Source organism: Haemorhous mexicanus, chromosome 23 (genome assembly GCF_027477595.1).
Source record: "Haemorhous mexicanus isolate bHaeMex1 chromosome 23, bHaeMex1.pri, whole genome shotgun sequence".
NCBI classification, from domain to species: Eukaryota; Metazoa; Chordata; class Aves; order Passeriformes; family Fringillidae; genus Haemorhous; species Haemorhous mexicanus.
The window spans coordinates 2,163,489-2,184,690 of record NC_082363.1 but is presented as its reverse complement, the minus strand read 5'-3'; the positions used below and the strand labels follow the sequence as shown (position 1 = coordinate 2,184,690).

Below are 21,202 nucleotides of genomic sequence, written 5' to 3'. Positions count from 1 at the left end.
TAAATGAGAAAGGTTTAAGAAATTATGCAGACTTGGGGAATTTTGCATGTTTCTGAAGGCTGGAGCTGATCCTTGTGCTCCATAAGAGCAGCTTTAGGCTTAAATGAAAAGGCACGAATTGGATGGAAGGACATACGGACACCTGGATGTCTGCAGGAGGGACCAGAGGCTGGATTGGTGGCTGAAATAGCCTAAATTTGGGCAGAGATTTGTCCAATAACCCAAAATTAGAGGAAAACGCCTCAAAACTAAGAGAAAACACCCTAAAACTAAGAGAAGAGACTCAAAAATTTAAGGGAAAACAAAAGTATAGAAAAACAAACAAACAAAAAGCCCCAAAATTAAGAGAAAGTAAAACAAAATCAAGGAAAAACACCTCAAAATTAAGGGAAAACTCCTCAAGATTGTGGGAAAACACACCAAAAATAGGGGAAATATCTCAAAGGTAAAGCAAGCCTAAACGAAGGGAAAACTCCTCAAAATTTAAGGAAAACACAAAAATTAGAGGAAAACGCCTTTAACACCCGCCGTGAACCCGGTCCTCCCGGCCGCCAGGGGGCGCTGTGGCGCCGTGCCCCGCCGCCGCTTCCCGCCCTTTCCGCGCGCTGCGCGTGCGTTGCCGGGCGCGGGCCGGCGGGCGGCGCGCGCATGCGCGGGGCGCGGGCCCGGCGGCGGACGGGAATTAAAATGGAAGATGAGGAGGTCGCGGAGAGCTGGGAGGAGGCGGCCGACAGCGGGGTGAGGGCGGCGGCGCGGGCCGGCGCGGCGGGCCCGGGGGGGCGCGGGCGGACGGCGCGGCGCTGCTTCAGGAGGCGGCGGGACGCGTCCGGTGGCGTGGCGGCCCCGAGGCGCTGCTAGGCCTCTTAAAGAGACCGCGGCCTCGCTCGGCGCGGGGGGCTGCGGGTCGCCCCCAGCCCCGTTGCTCGCCGGTTCTTCAGTCCCGCTTTAGGTCCCTCCTCGGAGCAGCTCCCTGCCCGTCCTCCGCCCCCCCGTGTGCTCCTCGGTGTCCACCCCCACCTCGGCGCGGCGGGGCTGAGGCCGCGGGGGCTCAGCGGGGTCGCGGCCCAGCTCCGCACGAAGCTCCGCTGGCCGGGGGGTGAAGCAGGAGGGGCGAGGGGGGCGAGCAGGGCCAAAATGTGCGCGCTCGGCGCGGCGGTGACCCTGGCGGGGCTCTGGGGGCAGCGGGTGCACACCCGAAGGCCTTTCCCCCGAGCTGAACGTCCTCCGTCACTCGGGCAGAACGGGGGGAGCCCCAGCCCGGCCCCCGGAGCTGGGCCCGCGCTTCAGCAGAACCGGATTGGCACCGTGTGTGTCACGCTCTGGGACCCCGAGCGTCTGTGAGTGCTGTGCTTGCAGATCAGCCACGGCTTCGGCAGCCGTGTGGGCGGGCGCGCTGCGGGCTGCTCGTAGCGTGGGGAAACTCCGCCAGGCAAACTGTGCTTGTGGCGAGTTCCTCGGGGTCGTGAGGATCAGAGGGCAGAGGGACCTCCGGACGGGGCCTCGGCGAGGAGCCTGGACGCGACTGTGGGCAAGGGATTGGGTTACACCTGGCCAGAGGCAGGGGAGCAAAATAGAGCCTGTAACTGAATGCCCGAGAGGGGCCAGTGCCAGGCTGGCAGCGCAGCCGCTCGCCCGCCCCCCGTGCCCGGCTCGGAGATAATTCCAGCGCTCCATGAAGGGACATGGCTGGAGCCTCGGGAGCCCATGACTGTGGCCTTGAGTAATGGTTTAAAATGGTCCTGATGCTCCAATCCTGCCATGGAGCGTTCTCCCAGTTTGTCCTTCCTGCTGGTACCTCCCAGGTGCTTTTCCTTAGAAGGAGAAATCCCTGTCACTTGTCCTTTCTCACACCCATTTCCAGTCCAAACTGCCGTGCTCATAACCTCAGGGGTGCTTGTGCTGGTGAGCAGGGAGAGCAGGGAGATTCCCTGAGGAATCACACAATCGTTGGGGTAGGAAAGGCCCTCCAGGACCATCGAGTCCTCCCTGTGCCTAATCCCCACCTTGTCCCCAGCCCAGAGCACTGAGTTCCACCTCCAGGTCTTCCCTGGACACCTCCAGGGATGGGAATCCCAAACCTCCCTGGGCAGCCCCTGCCAAGGCCTTCCATGCAGAAATTCCTGCTGATGTCCAACCTGAGCCTCCCCTGGCTTAGCCTGAGGCCGTTCCCTCTCCTCCTGTCCCTGTTCCCTGGGAGCAGAGCCCGACCCCCCCGGCTGTCCCCTCCTGTCAGGAGTTGTGCAGAGCCACAAGGGCTCCCCTGTGCCTCCTTTTCTCCAGGCTGAGCCCCTTTCCAGCTCCTTCAGCTGCTCCTGTAGGCCTGGCAGGAGGAGCAGCTGCTGTTGCAGTTGTTGGGCTCTGGGTGCCTGTGGAGCAGTTGGGAGGCGTGTGGGAAGTGAGCTGCCTGTGCAGGCTGGGAGAGGGGCAGGAGCTGCCCTGGGCCATCCCTGGATGTTAGGAAGGGGATTTCACTCTGTGCCTGGCAGGAAGGAGTCCTGGAGCTGCTGGTGGTGCCCGCAGGAAGTGGGATGCTGACAGGATAGAGCGCAGGAGAGCCCAACCTCCCCTTGTCCCGTGGTTCTTGTGGTCCTGGTGGATGCTGCTGCAGCTGGGGATGTTCAGGTGTCCCAAAGTCACAGCGACAGGAGGCAGCAGGTGGGCACAGAGCAGCGAGGGCAGGAGGAGGCTCTGCTGTAGCACCAGCAGCAACTTCTGCTCCTCCCAAGAGGCAGCTCTGATCCCTGCCTGTGAGCAGGGACAGGACCCAGGGAAGGGCTGGAGCTGGGCCAGGGGGGGTTGGGTTGGAGATCAGGAAAGGCTCTTCCCCAGAGGGTGCTGAGCACTGCCCAGGCTCCCCAGGGAATGGTCCCGGCCCTGAGGCTGCCAGAGCTCCAGAGGGTTTGGACAGGCTGGGATTGTTGGGGTGTCTGTGCAGGGCCAGGGGTTGGATTTGATCCCTGTGGGTCCCTTCCAGCTCAGGACATTCCCTGGTTCTGTGATTTTCTTCCACCCAAGACAGCACAAGATGGATCCCAGCATACAGGAACAGGGCTTGGCAGTCCTGGTTGGTGCTCAGGAGGAGGCTGCAGTAGAGCAGAGACACCAGGGAGCAGCTCCAAACACATCCTGTTGTGACAGTGCCAGGACACAGGGAATGGGCAGGGTTACCTGGGATACTGGACAGGAATTGTCCCCTGGGAGGGTGGGCAGGCCCTGGCACAGGGTGCCCAGAGCAGCTGTGGCTGCCCCTGGATCCCTGGCAGTGCCCAAGGCCAGGTTGGACATTCAGGCTTGGAGCAGCCTGGGACAGTGGAAGGTGTCCCTGCCCATGGCAGGGGTGGCACTGGAGGAGCTTTAAGGTCCCTTCCGACCCACGCTATTCTAGGATTCTGTGGTGCTGATACTTCCCACTCTTGAGAGCCTGAGTTATTTAATTTTGTAGACCTTTCAGCGCATGAGGGAACAGTAGAGATATAGCAGGAGATCCATGGTGGGCTTTATGGGATACATTATCTGTGTCCTAGCATGTAATTTTTTAATATTCCACCCACAGGGTGTTGTTTCTTGGGAAAGCAAATACATAATATTTTTAGTTCTGGGGGTTTTTGTTTGTAGCTTTTGGTGAGGCTGAGAACTTCTGCTCAAGGCCTTAAAGAAGGTTTGTCAGCAAGAGGCAGCTCTGGGCCGAGGAGAGATCCTGTGGTCTCCTAATTAAAGTTCACCTCATTTCTCTCTTGTAGCTCTCCCAAATCAGGCACCAGGAAGATCTTACTAGGTTGAAGAAAATCCCCCAAAACCCAACTCAGCTCGGTTTGGTCACTCAGGGAGCTGTGAAACAAATCCTCTGGTGGTTGTCTGGGCGTTCAACATGGCCTCCGTTTGTCTCTTGCTCTTGTGCCATCAGAATTGCCCCAGGAACGGAGCAGCCTCTTGGGAATGTGCCACCCCGGAGCAACCATGGCAGGCAGTGCCCTCTGCTCTGGCAGTGACCCCTGTCCCCGGGCCACAGGGTGCAGCAGAGCTCCTTGAGGCCTCTGGTTCCTTGTCACCTCCCTGTGTCTAATTAGAGCCCTGGAATGTCTGTGGAATGGGGAGTTACAGATGGAAAACCAGGCCGTGAGTAACGTCTGAGTTGTCTGAGTTAGGAGTAAGGGTGGGAAGGGCTTCAAAGGCCAGTCTGGGTCAGAAAACACTAATGAGCCTTAATTCCTGGTTTGTTTTTCTGTGGTGTTGTGTGGTCCAGCTGGCAAACATAAATGAGAGGTCAGTTGGTGACACTCAGGCCTGTTTACCTGGCTAAACCAATAATTAAATGTTAGGTGGGAAGCTGGGCTCCAAAACTGGAATGGTCATGGGTGATCCTCAGCTTGGAATTGGTTCTTGGCAGAGGGATTCATTGGTTATTCCTTTGCCAGGTAAAACTGGAGTGTGTCAGAGTCTTAATAACTGAGTTCAGGTCAGGATGTCTTCCAGCTTCATCCCAAGGCAGGAGACAGCTCTGATCCCTGCCTGTGAGCAGGGACAGGACCCAGGGAAGGGCTGGAGCTGGGCCAGGGGGGTTTGGGTTGGAGATCAGGAAAGGCTCTTCCCCAGAGGGTGCTGGGCACTGCCCAGGCTCCCCAGGGAATGGTCCTGGCCCCGAGGCTGCCAGAGCTCCAGAGGGTTTGGACAGGCTGGGATTGTTGGGGTGTCTGTGCAGGGCCAGGGGTTGGATTTGATCCCTGTGGGTCCCTTCCAGCTCAGGACATTCCCTGATTCCCTGCAGGTCAAACATTACTCTGGCAATCCAAAACAGGTTAAGAACCCCATGGAATTAACCTCCTTGTGTGTCTTTTTCCCCCCTGGAGTTTGCAGACTGAGCTCCCAGCTGCTGCCTGCAGCCTCCCCAGTGACCCCAGCTGTGTCCCCAGGAGGGGAGAACCTGCCCCGTGTCCGGTGATCGGCCACTCTGGGAGGATGGAGCAGCCAGAGGCTGGGAATGCACTTTGGCCTGGCCTGGGGGCTGTCCCCAGCTTGTGTCACAGCGCTCAGGGAGGACAGGGCACCCGAGGTGGCAGAATGTCTCCTGTCTGTCACACGTGAGGGTGGCGTGGGTGTCACCTGCCAGCAAAGGCTCTGGGTCACTGGATCTGAAGGTGTCAGTTCCTGTTGCTTCGATGTGCTCAATGAGGTTGAAGTCCAGCAGAGTCAAAAGGGAAATTTTTTGGAGTGTGACACTGTGACCTCCCTCTGCTAATGACTGTTGTGATCAGAGGCCACACTAACAAGGTTGGGGTGTGCAGGAGCTGTGTCCGTGAGGAAAACTGGGTTTTGGGATCAGGGCTGTGAGGGGCATGGAATCCCAGAGTGGTTTGGGTTGGAGGGACCTTAAAGCTCATCCCATTCCATGTCCTGCCACAGGCAGGGACACCTTCCACTGTCCCAAGCTTTTCCAAGCCTGAATGTCCACCCTGGCTTTGGACACTGCCAGGGATCCAGGGGTAGCCAGAGCTGCTCTGGGCACCCTTTGCCAGGGCCTGCCCACCCTCCCAGGGAGCAATTCCTAATATCTCATGCATCCCTGCCCTCTGGCAGTAGAAGCCATTCCCTGTGTCCTGTCCCTCCATCCCTTGTCCCCAGTCCCTCTCCAGCTCTCCTGGAGCCCCTTCAGGCCCTGGAAGGGCTCTGAGCTCTCCCTGGAGCTTCTCCCCTCCAGGTGAGCATTCCCAGCTCTCCCAGCCATTCCTCCCAGCAGAGCTGCTCCATCCCTCTGATCCCCCTGGAGCCTCCTCTGGCCTGGCTCCGGCAGCTCCAGCTCCTCCCTGTGCGGGCCCAGGGCTGGGGCAGCTCTGCAGGTGCTGAGGGGCTCCCCTGAGGGGCAGAGGGGCAGAATCCCCCCTCCCCTGCTGCCATCGTGCTGCCATGAACCCAGGATGGATTTGGACTTCCCACACCAAAAAGATTTGGGCAAACTTTCACCAAATGTTTGCTTTAGGTGCTGTAACAAATCCAAAAATTCTTGAAACTGGGAATGGAAGTTTCTGTTTCTGCTGCTTGGTATTGTTTGGGCAGAGGGAGTTTTTTTGGTAAGAAATGGGAGGTTGGGAATGAACAGTGGGAAGTGAGGATTGGTTTGGGGATACTGCAGCAAGGGAGATGGAGCTGCTGCCCCACTGAGTGCTTCCCCCACCCCTAAACATCTGTGCTGGGAATGTCCTGTGGCACCACTGGGCTTGTTCCCAAAAATGCTCCGTGTCCTCAATGCCTGGTGCTGAGGGGCAGGACCAGCCATGGAGGCACAAACACCTGGGGCTGTCCTGGGCTGCCACTGCCAGGCCTGAGCATAGCAGAGCGACTGGGAGGACTAATTAATGCAGCAGGCTGATCCCCAGTAGCCTCAGGAATTGGAATGTTGCAGTAATTAATAGATTAATTTATCTTTGGAGGAGAGAAATAGATGGATAACAAGGAGGTCAGGGACTGCCCACATCTGCTCTTTCCTGAGGGTGTTTTGGGGAAGCAGTTCCAGGTCCAGGTCCCCATCAACAGCTCTGGTGACCTCAGATCTTAAAACTTGTTTTTATTTCCTAAAGAAAGGAACACCAGCCAGGCCTTGGAATTTGTCTCTGTCAGGAATTGCCAGAGCATCCAGTGGTGCTGTAAGGAGCAGATATGGCCGTGGTTTTGGGAGGATCCAGCTCCAGCTGAAATTCACTCATTCTGGGGTTTGACATTCCATGTTACTGGGGTGAGAAGGGGTAGAAGGTTGTGCTGGGAGTAGATATAGCAGAGAATGTGGTTAAAGGTTTTCCAGAGCTTTGGAATGTTACCAGAGATCCAGGAGAGCACCAAGACTGCTACCCTGTGCTCTGGTAGGGATCTCCCCTGGATTTCTGCAGAGGAATTTTGGAGGCAGAGGGGGGAATACCTGGTGTAAGTGATTGACACAAAGTCTCTGCCTTCCTCACGCCTTCAGTGATGGTCACTCACTCACCTTGGGGTGAAAGGCAGCCAGGGGTTATCCTGTTATTCCTGCCCAGATCAGCCGGGCTGGGAGCTGCCGGTGTTTGCTGTGTTTGGAGAGTCCCTGCTGGCCGGGATGGGGGACAATGCTCTGTGGGTGTCCAGGGCACTGCACTATTCCCCAAAGGTTTCTGGCCAGCAGCGTGGCTGACTCGGGCCCCTGTGCTTCCCAATATTCTGGATTTGCCTGGGAATGTGCCTCCATCCCCTGGAGGGCTGTCCCTTCCTGAAGGATGCATTCCTGGGGTGCTGAGGGTCTCCAACTCACCAGGAGTACCCCCAAGGTGTCAGCTTAATGGCTGGGTGGCTCTTTGGGATGCCAGGCCATGGGAATGTGGGATCTGAGCAGCAGCTTCGTGTCTTGGGGTCTCTGTCTGCATTCCAAGGGGGGTTATGGATCCTCTTGGCTGTTTTCCTCAGGGTAGGGGTAGGAAGGGTGGCTGTGGTGGGGCTGGAGCTCAGTTTCCATGATGTCCTTGTCCACAAATGCAGCCTAAATGTCAGAGAACAGAATCTTCTTCAGGCTGTTTGTTTGGGTCCTGTTTGGCATCCACAAATAATAGCCCTAAAAATAGGCGGGTGAGATTCCTTACTAATCTTTGGGGAGGGGGTTTTGCACGAGGATGTGAAGCAGGCTCTTGGTTTTTGGTGATGCAGATACGTTTGTGTGGGAAGGGGGAGCTGGAAGAGCCCCTCAGATGAAGGACACCTGGGGTTTGTCCACAGTGACCTGTCCAGGTCCTTGGATGCCACATCCAGCTGCCTCTGCAGACAGCTCATGCCTGTGGTGCTTGTAGTGCCTCTGGCACTTGCCCTTGGAGTCAGCTCCTAATTTTATCTCCTTACCCACACGGTGACAGCGTGACACAGCAGAGGAGAGGGGGTGACATCAGCAGACGGATGGATCCGTGCGGAGCAGCAGCAGGGATTTGATTTTAATTAAAAATGAGCAGTGCCAAGGTGATTCTGCTTTTAAATTGGTGCAGTGATCCGTGTCACGAGCTGTGAGGCTGCTCAGGGCTGGGGCTGTGTCTGCACGTGGTGTTCAAACGCTCCATTCCTACAATTCCAAACATCCTAGTAATGAGCACTGAGCTTCCTGGAAAATGCAGAGTCAGTGCCTGTGTTTAGAAGAAAACACAATTTCTGGCACACCAAGATGTGTGTGAGGTGGGGAGCTGCTTTTGGCCATCTATTTAAACACAGAGGGTGACTTTTCCTACCCAAAAGTTCAGTGGATGTCTGGAGGCAGCTGGAATCCCCTCAGCAGTGCCAGGAATTCTGTGGATCCTGCTGTGTTTGGGGTGGATGGGAGGGGTTTGTGTGTGATTGGTGTCAGTGGTTGGTTTCTGTTATTCTGCCAAGGTCCCTACGTGTGGAGGAAGCCTCGTGTTCTGCAGAGAGCATAGTGCTCCCATCAGCTGCTGAGGCTGGAATTTAGGGGATATTTTGCTGCTCCTGGCTTTGCTTCTTGTGCCAGCCTGGTGTGGGCACAGACCCAGGGCAGGGCCTGGCCCTTGTGCTGAGGCACCTCCAGTCCTGGGCCCTCGTGGCACGAAGGACCTGGAGGGGCTGGAGTGTGTCCAGAGGTGGGAATGGAGCTTTGGAAGGGGCTGGAGCCCCAGGAGAGGCTGAGGGAGCTGGAAAGGGGCTCAGCCTGGAGAAAAGGAAGCTCAAGGGGGCCTTTGTGGCTCTGCACAACTCCTGCCAGGAGGGGACAGCCAGGGGGTCAGGCTCTGCTCCAGTGAACAGGGACAGGAGGAGAGGGAACTGCCTCAGGCTGGGTCAGGGCAGGCTCAGGGTGGACATCAGCAGGAATTTCTGCATGGAAAGGGTGGTCAGGCCTTGGCAGGGGCTGCCCAGGGAGGTTTGGGATTCCCATCCCTGGAGGTGGCATTCTCCAGGCTGGGGACAGGGTGGGATCAGGCACAGGGTGGGATCAGTGATCTTTTCCAGCCTCCCTGATCCTGTGTGATCCCTGGTGAGGAGCTCCCCAAGCACAGAGCACTGGTTTATGGTCCAGGACCACATGTTTGCTCCCTGACCTCTGGCAGTTTTGGGGGTTTGGAGACAAAGGCACCAGGAATTTTGCTAGAAGTGACCTGCTCCAGAGTGGGAAAAGTGAAACAGGCTGTGAAGGAGTTGGGATAGTTTTGAAGGATTCCTTGGAATAAGTTTTTGTGTTGAGCAGAGTAAAGAGCTTCATTTTTCTGTGGCAGGGGAGGCTGAGGTTGTGGTTGGAGTGTGTGGGACTGTCTGGCAGCACTGGGGGTTGGTGACAATGCCATGAATCACCTGTTCTCAGGTGCTGAGGTAGAGGTGACACCCTGCAATTGCAGCATCTCCCAGTCAGAACATGGCTGCAGCCCTGGGGCTCAGCTCAGAGCCTCCAGCAGTGAAGGAACAGCCCCCGGGGCAGCAGCAGTGCAGGAACAGCCCTGAGCTCATCTCAGAGCCCCCAGCAGTACAGGAACACCCCCAGGGCTCAGCTCAGAGCCCCCAGCAGTGCAGGAACAGCCCTGAGCTCATCTCAGAGCCCCCAGCAGTATAGGAACACCCCCAGGGCTCAGCTCAGAGCCCCCAGCAGTGCAGGAATGTGACTTTTGCCAGGCCACCTCCTCTGCTGGGAAGGAGGCAGCAGAACAGAGCCTTCCCCAGGGCTGCCGTGTGGCTTGTGTCACCTCTGTCCCATGGGCCCAGCTGAGGGCTCAGCAGCACTGTTTCTCCTTGGAGTGAAATGGATGGAGAAGCTCCTGAGTGTTTCCCCCCTTTCCATCCTGTTTTCCTGTTGTCTCTCTCCCCCGTGTGCTGAAATATTTAATGGGGATATTCCAGGAGGGCCTGGGTGAACTCCTGGAGGCTGAAAATGTGGTTTCAAGACCACGATGTCACCTGGGCTGGCTCAGTGAGGAGCCAACCCCTTCCCCTCATTTGCCTTCCATTGTTTGCCACCAGCTGCTCCACAGCATCTCCATCTTCAGCAGGATATCCACTGCTCTTGGGGGGCTGGAGGCAGCTCTTACACATTTCCCTCCCTCCTGAGCACCACTGGAATGGGATTTTCCTCTCCCCCAGTCCCCTTGAAAAGGAAGGAAGCTGCAGGTGTTTGCCCTCCCTGGGAGGCTCTGGCTGAGACCTGCCTTGTGAAGCTCTGCCTGGTTTTGTTACCTCCCAGGACAGGGTTGGGTAGGAAACTCAACCTCCCACCCACCTTTTATCTTCCTGAAATAATTTATTCCCTTCTAGGTGGAGGCTGCCGTGGCCTGTATGACCAACAGCCAACACTGTGGTTTGGCATCTTGTAGTGACTTGTGCTCCTTCCCTGCTCACAGGGGCAGGGAATTTCTGTCCAAACCTGTTCCTTTCCCGAGCTGTGCCCGCTGTGGTTCCTGCCGGCAGCAGGGGGAAGCAGCCAGGCCTCAAAGCAGAGCTGCTGCCTCCTGCCACAAGTTTGGAATTTCCTTCTGTAGTGCCAGTTATCAGCTGGCTAAACTAGGACACTCTCAGGTAGTGTTTTCCCTCCTTCCTTTGTGATTAAATCAAACACAAAAAGCTGTTTCGGAGCCTCTTTTAACAGAGCTGTCGTGACGATCTAAAAATACTGACGGGGTTGGGGCAGGTCAGCTGCAGGGGGTTGAAACCTGGCTTCCTTCTCCTTAGCCAAGTTTTCTGTGCAATTGCTCTGGTTGCAACACCTGGCCAGCTTGGCAGAGGTGGCTGCCAGCCTCGGGCAGAGCTGACACGCTCAGACCCGGCTCTGTCGGTGATGAACGCGTCTCTCTGCCCATGGGTGACTCGATGGGTGGAAAGGCAGGGAGCAGCCCAGGGAGGCTCCCTGGTGCGTGTGGGGCAGGGCAGGTCCTTCTCCTGGCAGGAATGTGGCCCTGCCGGCCAGCCCTGCCCCTGGCTCGGGGCTCTGGGCTCGGGGCTCAGCTTCCCTGGGATTGCCCCAGCTGTGGCTGCTGCTGCTCCAATGCCCGGCAGGTTTGGCCTGACCCCTGTCTGGATCCAGGAGTACCTTGCTGTGGAATTGCTGTGGAATCCGTGGGGTTTTACCCTCACAGGTGGTTTTTTGCCAGCTGAGGTGGTTGAAATGAGTGATGAGCACTCTGCACCGGATCCACGGCCTGCTGTGGGTGTGCTGCTGGTTACAGCAAAATACTCCTGGTGGTTTTGCTTTTCTCATGGGTTATCCATGGTGGCTTTGCTTTTCTCTGCCTCTTGATTCCCAGGTCATCCTCAGATGGAACCACACACTCCCTCCCCCCTTTACAGATCGGTATTTGGAGCAAAAATTAAATATATGCTCAGACGGGCTCAAACTCTGACCTCCAAACTGAGATTGGTCTTCATTTTATTAAAACTTTGTGGTTTTACTTTTCTCTCCTTCTTTTCAAGGAAATAGACAGACGGTTGGAAAAGAAGCTGAAGATCACACAGAAGGAAAGGTAAAATCCTGATTTTCCTGAGGTGCTGTTGGACAGCTGAGGGCCTGGGGAGTGGGACCAGTGGGGAAACAGCTTCAAACTGAGCAGGGGGCGCTGGGTTGGGGTTGAGAATCAGGGAATCCCTGTCTCCGAGCCACTAGGTGGCCCTTTGGAGCCGCGGGATGGCAGCAGAAAGCTGAGAGTGCTGTGATCAGAACCAGCTCCTCCAGACTGGATGAAGCTCCAGCTTGGGGGAAGCCATGTGAGAAAGAGGGGAAGAAATGAGTGAGTCAGGTAATCCCAGCTACTGGCTCTGGACTGACTCGCTGTGTCTTGCATCAGGGAGAATTTCTTTTCCTGCTTCCTTTGGGGCTGGGCAGGTCTGTGTTATTTTCTCCTACCAGAAACTTTTTTAATCGCTGCTGACAAGTCCTTTGTTGTTGGATTTTTTTCCCCTTTGATTATTAGAGAGTCATGGGATTTATCCTCTGGGAGTTCCATGCAGAAAAGGGACTGTAAAACATTCAGATGGTGAGCTGGGGCCGAGGCTGGCTCCAAGGAGTGAAATGGCAGGGTTGGAGTGACAGGCTGGGTGTCCTGGTGAGAGGGGCCCTGGAAATCCTTGCAGGGAATTAAATCAAGGTGCTTATACCAATATCTTCAACTAGAAATGCTAAAGCTTTACCCAGTCTCTGTTACTATTCCTTCAGCAGAGTTTAATGGTGTCACACACAGCAGGGACTGATTTTCCATCTCTTTCTGAGCTAATCCACTGCTCCTCTTTAGAGTTACAACTATAACGAGGCCTTTAATTATTCCAGGCTGCTCTTAATCACAGCAACACCATCCGAGCACGAGGAATTCACACGCCGGGCAGTAAACCCCCGTGGCAAACAAGCACCAACCCCATGTTTTCCTTCCCAACAGCAGAAAGTCCAAATCTCCTCCCAAAGTGCCGATCGTGATCCAGGACGACAGCCTTCCCGCGGGGCCGCCGCCGCAGATCCGCATCCTCAAGCGGCCCACGAGCAACGGCGTGCTCAGCAGCCCGCACTCGGCCAGCCGCCCCGCCTTCCCCGTCAAATCGCTGGCGCAGCGCGAGGCCGAGTACGCCGAGGCCAGGAAACGCATCCTGGGCAGCGCCAGCCCCGAGGAGGAGCAGGAGAAGCCCATCCTGGACAGGTGGGAGCAGACTCCCCGTGGGCCTGGGGAGTTCCTGCCTGGTGTTAGTGGGGGTGGGCTGCTCGGGGAGTGCAGCCGGGCTGGCACAGAGAGAGGAGAGCTCTGTTAGAGCCTCAGCTACGTGAGAGTGAGGGAAGTGCCTGGTAAGGCCATAAACCATGGAATCATTGAGGTTGGAAGAGCCCTCCAGGATTACAGAGTCCAGCCATTGATTGGCACTGCTGTGTTCCCCATTAAACGTGTCCCTGTGCCACGTCCATTTGCCTTTGGAACACTTCCAGGGATCCAGGGGCAGCCACAGCTTCTCTGGGAGACCTGTGCCAGGGAGGAATTCTTCTCAATATGCAATCCATCACTACCCTCTGGCAGTGGGAATCCATTCCCCCAGGCTCTTGTCCAGAGTCCCTCTATCTTTCATGTTGGCCCCTTCAGGTGCTGGAAGGCCACAGTTAGGTCACCCCAGAGGTTCTCTGTTCTAGGCTGAACAATCCCAATTCCCCCAGCCTTTCCTCACAGCAGAGCTGCTCCATCCCTCTGATCACCTTGGCAGGCTCCTTTGGGCTTGTTCCATGTCCTTCCTGCTCTGGGGACCCCAGAGGACGTGACAGCATTTCCATGGTGCAGGGATTTCCCCAAGGCGCTTGGAATTCCACACCTCATTCGGAATTCCACACCTCATTCACGTGTCCCTCAGGGTGTCCCTGCAGGACCCAGCAGTGCCCTGTGGGCTCAGCTGTCCCCCTGTGTCCCCGCAGGCCCCAGCAGTGCCCCTGTCTCTGCAGGCCCCAGCAGTGTCCCTGCAGGCTCAGTTGTGTCCCCGCAGGCTCAGCTCTGTTCCCTCTGTCCCCGCAGGCCTCCGCGGATCTCGCAGCCCGAGGACAGCCGGCAGCCCAACAATGTGATCCGGCAGCCGCTGGGCCCCGATGGCTCGCAGGGCTTCAAGCAGCGCAGATAGAGGCGGAGGCGCCGTTCCGCCGGCACGGACACACAGACCCGGGCCTGGGGACCTCCCGGGGTGATTTGCACTGTGACCCTTTTGCTCTGCCCACTGTGACCTTCAGCCCCACGCACTGTGACCTCCCCTCTCCACCCACTGTGAGCGGCCATCGCGGCAGGGCTGTCCCCGCGGCCGGGGGACACGAGGGGCCGTGCCAGACTTGGCCGGGTGCAGGGAGTCGTGCGTGTCCCACTCGGGTTGGAGCGAGCGCCAGCAATAACGTTTGTTGTACTCGAAACCTGGCATTTAAGGAAAAAAAAAAAAGATGGGAAGCCTCCCCAGCCGCGCATGTTGTCCTCATCACTTCCAGAACGAGTTCTGTTTCCAAGGATTTTAGGTTCTTTTATTTGGTTTTCTGTTTGTTTTTTGTATCTTGGATCGGCGGAGTGCTTGGGAAGGGTTTGAGCCGTTTGTTTGAATCCAGAGAGGTAGCTGAGTGTTCCGAGGGGAATTCCAATGGATTTCCATGAATGTGATGGCTTGGGGATGACAAGATCATGCTTCTCCTTCTCCATTTCCACTGCCATGGAAGTGAACTCCTGGATACCCCCAGGTACCTCGGAGTCGGACCCAGTTCACATCCTGCTCCTGTTAAAGCTTGGCCCCGATTCCCTGCTGGCTTTGAGGAGAAGCTTAAAATACATCCTTTTTGGGTTCTTTTGTGTTTGGGGAGAAGGGAATGCAGAGTGACCCCGTGCAAATGCCTGCTGTCCGGCCACAGAGGGCCGGGCGGTGAAGAATTAGGGAGATGTGAGGAGGAGGAGTTGGTGGAAGAGGAGAGGCTCCGGCGCAGCTGCGGCTGTGACGTTGGGCAGTGGGATATCCCGAGGGGCCAGCCCAGCGGCGCAGGGATGGTACAAGCTCTCCTGGAATGGCAGACCTGGGAACCAGACCAGCCTTGGGGAAAGCCTGGATGATCCCCCCATCTCCCTGGAGGCAGCAAGGCTTCAGGGAAGGGATCGTCCTGCTCCCGCTCCCGGGAAGAGGACAGGGAGGCTGCTGCTCCCCAGGAACGGAGATGTTCTCCCCTGGATGAAGCTGAGGATCACTCGATATCAAGGGATTGGATGAACACTAAATGCTTTTCCTGGAGGGCCAGGACCTGGAGACCCGGGTGGTTCCCGACGGATTCCTGCATCCGGGTGCTGCCTTCAGTAGATTTGAGGGGGAACTAGCTAATCTTGACGTGCACGAAAAGCCATGTGTGGAAATGAGGCTGAAATCCCACAGAAACGGGGAAAATAGAAACTACCTGTGTATCCAACCCCCGGAACCTCAATGGGCTCCTCACAGCTGGTTCCGGGTGGGGCGGGATTTCCCCAGTATTCCCCCGGGGATCCTGGGGACTTCTGGGGGATCTCACTCATCCCCCTCAGCCTGGGGGCTGGGATGAGCTCCGGGAGGGAGCGGGAGGGAGAAGGCCGTCAGCAATAACTGTAGTCACTGCGCCTTTCCTTAATTATTCCTAAAAATAGCATCAAATAGCCAAAAACCTCCCAAATCCGCCGGATTTCTGGTGCGGCCGGTCGGCGCCGCGTCGCTGCCTCCTCCATGGCCTGCACTGAGATCCCACCTCCGGCACCAAAATCCCTTTTTCCAGCACTGAAATCTCCTTCTCCGGCTGCTCCTGCTGCGTCCCGGTGCCAGGACATGGTGCCCAGGACACGTCCCGCCCGCGGGCAGGGCTCGGTGGCGTTCCTGTGGGAAGCGCCTTCATCCCGAGGAGGGGGAGGATGGACGTGGTACCTGCGTTTCCGCCCCCAAAAAAACAAAAAACAAAAAAAAAAAAACGTGCGCCGGAAAGAAAACGTTTTATAAATTGTATTTTAAATAAATGTCTTTAAACTTTTCACGGCTTTATGGCTCCCTCCTTTTGTCCCCGTGTCTGCCAGGGGCAGCTTTGTGGTGGCAGCTGTATAAAAATCTGCCAGGAAGGTAAAATCTGGGAGCTTTTGTCCATAATTTCACCCAAAACCAGGGGATTTTATCCCGTTTTTAGGGTGGTTGAGAGGAGTGGTCCAAGGAGGGTGGAAGGGCAGTGCTCCAAGGGAAGATGTGGATCCCAAGTGTGGATGTGAGCGCTGTCTTTCCCTGGAGGAGAAAAGCAAGTTATTTAATTGAACTCATTTAATTTAGTGTGATTATTTTGTTGCTCTGTGCTGGGCTCCCCCCTGGGTGTTGTGCTCCATAATGTCCAGAGAAGGTGCTGGAGCCTCCTGGGGTGAGGAATCCAGGAGCCCTGGCAGCTCCCACAGCCTCCAGCTCCCTTGGAATGCTGATGTTTTTTATCTATTTGTAATAGAAATAATGCAAACATATAATATTAGTATATAATATAGGAATATTAATAAATATATAGATGAAACATATCATAATTATATATTATACAACCCAGTATCTAATACATATATTTTACATATATATATATTATAGAACATACAATACTATAATTTATAGTATATAACGTTATAATAGAAATAGATAGAAGTAGTAGTCTCCACTATCTGATTTATAAAACGAGTGAAATCTGTGAGTGCCTCGGAGCCCAGAGCCGGTTCCAGTTCCCGCAGCGAACTGGGACCAGTTCCCGCAGCGCCCTGCACCGGGTCCTCCCGCGCGCTAGGGGGCGCCCTGGGTGCGGAAGCGCCTCTCTCCGCCGGGCCCCGTCCCCTCCTGGGCGGCCTGAGGCACCACCGAGGCACCACCGAGGCGGCGGGGCAGAGCGGCGGCGGGGCCGCGATGGCGGCGGAGGAGGAGTACGAGTCGGTGCTGTGCGTGAAGCCGGCGGTGCTCGTGTACCGGGTACCGCCGCGGGCCTCCAACCGCGGCTACAGGTGGGGCCCGCGCCCGCCCGCGAGGTGTCAGCGCCTCCTGGCGTGGGGGGGCTCGCCCTCTCCACGGGGGTTTATGGGGTCCCGTCCTCATGAGGTGTGTGGGGTTCGGCGTCTCTCCCTCCCCGTGGGGCAGCAAGAACTGCCTCTCATGGGGTATCTCAGCCCTTCGGTGAGAAACCTCAGCCCCCATGGGTTCCCTCAGGAGGTGTCTGTGCCCCCATCCCCACCCCACAGGGCTGTCTCCGTCCCCCCGTGTGTTTTGGGGTTCCCAACCCGTCAGTGACCCCCAGCCCAAGCCCGTCCTGGCACAGTCGCCTGTCCCTAACGCAACTTCGGCTCTGGAAACTCCGCGGAAAGGGAACCGAAACCTCCCGCGCAGCTCTTGCCTGCTCCCCGCTCAAACGCAGCAGCTGTTTTGGGGTGAAACGAGCCATCTTGTGACAAACGCCAGTGTCCCCAGCCTGACCCTGTCAGCAGGCAGGCAGAGGAGCTCCGTGGGTGTCCCGGGGCAGCACGGGGGCTGTGGGCTGCACAGGGCTCAGGTTCCCCTCCTGCTCCCCAGGGCCGCGGAGTGGCAGCTGGACCAGCCGGCCTGGAGCGGCCGCCTGCGGATCACGGCCAAGGGCAGCACGGCCTTCATCAAGCTGGAGGACAAGAGCTCGGGTGAGGGGGATCGCGGGGCTCCGGGCGAGCAGCGGTGCGGGCTGGGCCCGGCGTTACCCGGCCCCTTGCTGTGTTCCAGGAGAGCTCTTCGCCCAGGCTCCTGTGGAGCAGTTCCCCGGGATCGCTGTGGAGGGCGTGACGGACTCCAGCCGATACTTTGTCATCCGGATTGAAGATGGGAACGGTGCGTCTCGCACATCCGCGGACCCCGCGGAGCCCTCGCTCCTCCTGTTCGGGAAGGATTCCTGCTTCCCATGGCGGAATGTTCCCTGCACGGGGGGGCAGAGGGAGGAGCTGCCTCCCTCCCACGGCTCTGACCTTGGCCAGGAACAAAAACACTTGGGTTTGGCTGCTCGGCGTGGGCAGGAGGATGCAGGAACACTCCCCTGCTGCCAGTTAATTAAAAAGCTGTTTGTACTGCAGTTTAGGTGCAGCCAATGAGGTCAAACACCTGGAGATGCCTTTGGAGAAGGGAAGACTCTGGAATAACCTAATGGTGGCCTTCCAGTCCCTAAAGGAGCTCCAGGAGAGCTGGAGAGGGAGTGGGGATAAGGGCTGGAGGGACAGGACACAGGGAATGGCTTCCCACTGCCAGAGGGCAGGGCTGAATGGGGTATTGGGCAGGAATTGTTCCCTGTGAGGGTGGGCAGGCCCTGGCACAGGGTGCCCAGAGCAGCTGTGGCTGCCCCTGGGTCCCTGGTGTAAAAAACCCCAGATTTTTTACCCTGGCAGTGTCCAAGGTTGGAAGGGGCTTGGAGCTACCTGGGATAGTGGGTGTCCCTGGCCATGGAATGGGATGGGATTTACAGTCCTTCCAACCCAAACCATTCTGGGATTCTGTGATCCCCAGTCACGTGGCTCAGTCTCCAGTGTCCCAGCTCCCTCTGGAGGCAGCGCCAGGCACGGGGCTGTGCAGGATGGAGTATCCTATTCTCATCTCCATCCCATCCCACCCCCATTTCCATCCCCATCCCATTCCCATCTCCATCCCCAGCCCATCCCAATCTCCTCCTCCCTGCCCAGGCCGCCGGGCGTTCATTGGGGTTGGCTTTGTGGACCGAGGGGATGCCTTTGACTTCAACGTGGCTCTCCAGGACCACTTCAAGTGAGTTTGTGCCTCTCCCTGTGTCCTCTCAGCTCTGTTTTTCGCAGGTCTCCTCCAGGAGAGGTGGAGAAGTGGGAGCTGGGCTGGGCAGCTGTGGTGGGAAGAGGAGGGAACTCGCAGCCCTTCCTCTCTCCAGGAATTCCCAACCTGGATCAGCAGTGTCCCAAACTGGGCTTCCCAAGTCCAAAACTGGGCATCCAGATTCCCACTCCAGATTCCCTAGTTTACTTCCTCTACTTCCTGTATCAGCTGTAAGGGGCTGCTCCAGCTGCTGGGGATGGTGGGGTTTTGGAATTTTGGGGTTTTGGGGAGGGATGGATGGATGTGTTGCTGGCGGTGGATCCATGGGGCTCCAGCAGCCGCTGCTGGGAATTGTCCCCTGGGTGCTCCCTCAGGTGAGGTCCCAGCTCACACTTCTGCAGAGCTGCTGCCACAGAGGGATGGTCCTGAGCAGGATTTATGTGCCTGGGGGAGCCTGGGGCGGGCTGTGTCTCCTTTTCCATGGATTTAATTCCCACAGGTGGGTGAAGCAGCAGAGCGAACTGGCCCGGCAGGCCCAGGACCTGGAGCAGGGACCCAAACTGGATCTGGGCTTCAAGGAGGGACAAACCATCAAACTCAACATCGCTGTGAGGGCATTTCCCCTGGAAGCTGATTCCAGCTTTTCCTTTGGGTGCCACGAGGAAGCAGCAGCTCCTCCCTGAAATCCCCGGGCATGGGCTCGGGGCAGAGCTCGTGGGGATAATGCTGCCTGCAGGGATTTGCAGGGGTTGTGATGCAATCAATTCCTGCTGCCAAAACCAGGCCTATGTGTTCGGGGGTAAATTCCACCCCTGCTGTGACCCCTTTGGATGCACCAGCAGTGGGACGTCGCAGCAGTGCAGGACTTTATTCCCAAATTAAAACAATTTGCCTTCCAGGGTTTTCACACTCTGGCTCTGGATTTAAATGCAATCCCACCCAAACTTCCTGCTCTCCTTTCAGAACATGAAGAAAAAAGAAGGAGGGACAGGGAGCACCAGGCCACGTCCTGCAGGGCCTGGGGGCCTGAGCTTGCTCCCACCACCCCCTGGAGGAAAATCCGGCTCGGGGGAGCGCCCGGCCCCACTCTCCACGCCTGCCCAGCTCCCAGGAACCCCCATCACAGGTCTGTGCTCACACAGGGCTCCTGAGGGGCTGCTTCATCCGTCAAAGGGGGGAGTCTGGGAATGAGAGTGGGAAATCACTCCTGCTGTTCTGTTTCCTCTCTTCCTGACTTCCTGACAGACTCCCTGTTGTCCTGGCCTCAGCCCACTGCTGCTCCTGCTGCTGATGTCTGGGGAGACTTTGCCAAAGCTTCAGGGTGAGCAGGAGAGGGATTCGGGGGGGATGTGGATGCCCCAAAACCGCCTGGTTTTGCTGGAAACCCCCGCTGGGGTGGGGGCACTGCTCCATCCAGTCCCAGCTCTGGGGTTCAGAAGCGGCTCTGCCTCTGTGCTGCCAATTCCCTGAGTTTGGGTCCATGGGCACTTCTTGCTCTGCTGCTCCAGGAGAGTTTTGGGGTGCTCCTGGATGACCCATTTGCAGCCCAGTTTCCTCCCTGGATGCCTTTACCATCTCTAGACACCTTTTTTCCCCTGTTTTTCCCTCTCTCTAGGTCAGCTTCCAGCCAGGCTCAGGGGAATACTGGCTGGGTTCAGTTCTGATCCCACCTTTCCCTACGTGGGTGCTGGGATCCTCAGGATTCTGTGGGACCAAAGAAGCAGCCTCAGGACACCTCACTCCTGCCCTTAAACCCACCCAGCATGGGAATGCTGGAATAAGTGCTGGAAAGAAACAGCCATGTGCCTTAAAACACTCCACACCCAGGGCCTGGATCCTGGGAGACCTTGGAGGCTTCTCCTTTGGGAAAAACCATCAGGTCCCTCCCTCTTCTTGATAAGGAGGGAGAGCTCAGTCTCCTTGGAGATTCCTCTGCCTTCTGCTCGTGCTTTTGGGCTGGGTCAGTCCTTCCCTTGGTGAGGAGCATCCTCCTGGATCCACTCAAACCTTTCCCTGCCAGGATGCCAAGCACCACCTGGATTTTTTTCTGAGCACTTAACTGGGATGTGGGAAGCCTGTTCAGTGTTTCCATGCTGAAATTCCTTGTTTCTTACTCTGGGAAGTTTGTTTTTCTCCTCCTTTATTTTGAAGACAAGATTTTTTACTCATTTCCATGGACATTTTATTAAGGACAGAATGGAGTCAAGCTCTTGGACAGAGCTGAGGTTGAGACTCCTCTTGAAACAAATAAATATTTTCTTACCTATTTATATTAAGGCTTTTCCGAGTACGAAATCCCACTTATTTTTATCCAGCCATTTGGATTTTCCTTTCCAATTCCAACTGGATAATGGGCATTTTGCTTTCAGAGCTTTCCCCTGGGCCTGGCAGCGAACCCAGGTGAGAATGTAACGCTTCTGAGTGAACAATAAAACGGTTTTGATGCCAGACTGGAATTTTTTTCTTCCCCTGGGCGGGCTCGGAGCAGCCAGGATGAGCTTTTGTGATTCCCATTCCTTGCCGGTGCCGAGGGAATGGGATTGGACACGGAGCACAACAGAACCTGTTGCTTAGCAGTGGTTTCTGTTGGGAAGGACACCGGGAGGGGAAGGTAAGAGAGGAAATGAGGGGAAAAGGACGGGTTTTGGGACACAAGTGCTGGGGGGTGGAATTGGAGGCAGCTCCCGCCGGGCTGGAGGCTTCCAAGACGCCGTAAATCCTCAATCCCATCTGCCTGCTCCCCGGCCCGGGTAATCTCCGGCTCTCCGGGCGAGAAAGGGCACTTTCCCTGCCGTGGGGAGCGAGGGGAGGGCGGCCCGGCGCGCCCCTCCTGCCCGGAGCGTGGCTTGGGACCGCATCCGTCCCTTGTTTCAGGGGCGGGGGCGCTTCCAGCCCCCGTCCTGGGGGATTTGCGGGCCGGCTTGGAGATTTATGCCCACTTTTCCCTACCAGGGTGGGGGCAGAAAGTCTT

General features: G+C 56.8%; 2 protein-coding genes across 7 annotated transcripts; both read left to right on the top strand.

The window, feature by feature from the left end:
* Positions 1–630: 630 nt before the first annotated feature.
* SZRD1 (SUZ RNA binding domain containing 1) lies at positions 631–15,457 on the top strand. 6 transcript variants are annotated; one of them, XM_059866938.1, is made up of 4 exons: positions 631–738; positions 11,401–11,450; positions 12,357–12,611; positions 13,464–15,457. In XM_059866938.1, the coding sequence occupies exons 1-4, from the start codon at positions 649–651 to the stop codon at positions 13,564–13,566; spliced, it is 498 nt and encodes a 165-aa protein (XP_059722921.1). In that variant the 5' UTR covers positions 631–648; the 3' UTR covers positions 13,567–15,457. The 6 variants fall into 6 exon arrangements, with proteins under 6 accessions (XP_059722921.1, XP_059722922.1, XP_059722920.1 ...); XM_059866939.1 differs by having other exon boundaries at positions 634–738; positions 12,360–12,611; XM_059866937.1 differs by lacking the exon at positions 631–738 and adding an exon at positions 8,890–10,509 and having other exon boundaries at positions 12,360–12,611.
* Positions 15,458–16,257: 800 nt separating this feature from the next.
* Positions 16,258–20,679, top strand: NECAP2 (NECAP endocytosis associated 2). The gene is made up of 8 exons (XM_059866933.1): positions 16,258–16,442; positions 17,005–17,105; positions 17,185–17,289; positions 18,129–18,210; positions 18,731–18,839; positions 19,195–19,357; positions 19,477–19,552; positions 19,847–20,679. The coding sequence occupies exons 1-8, from the start codon at positions 16,348–16,350 to the stop codon at positions 19,893–19,895; spliced, it is 780 nt and encodes a 259-aa protein (XP_059722916.1). The 5' UTR covers positions 16,258–16,347; the 3' UTR covers positions 19,896–20,679.
* The last annotated feature ends 523 nt before the right edge of the window (positions 20,680–21,202 follow it).

Excerpts from the sequence above, each read along its gene's own strand:
- SZRD1 (XM_059866934.1), top strand. The coding sequence starts at position 10,769 with ATGAACGCGTCTCTCTGCCCATGGGTGACTCGATGGGTGGAAAGGCAG. Across the intron at positions 11,135-11,400 it reads CACCGGATCCACGGCCTGCT|GAAATAGACAGACGGTTGGA; the intron begins GTGGGTGTGCTG and ends CTTCTTTTCAAG. Across the intron at positions 12,612-13,463 it reads GAGAAGCCCATCCTGGACAG|GCCTCCGCGGATCTCGCAGC; the intron begins GTGGGAGCAGAC and ends CTGTCCCCGCAG.
- NECAP2 (XM_059866933.1), top strand. The coding sequence starts at position 16,348 with ATGGCGGCGGAGGAGGAGTACGAGTCGGTGCTGTGCGTGAAGCCGGCG. Across the intron at positions 18,840-19,194 it reads CCATCAAACTCAACATCGCT|AACATGAAGAAAAAAGAAGG; the intron begins GTGAGGGCATTT and ends CTCTCCTTTCAG. Across the intron at positions 19,358-19,476 it reads CCCAGGAACCCCCATCACAG|ACTCCCTGTTGTCCTGGCCT; the intron begins GTCTGTGCTCAC and ends ACTTCCTGACAG.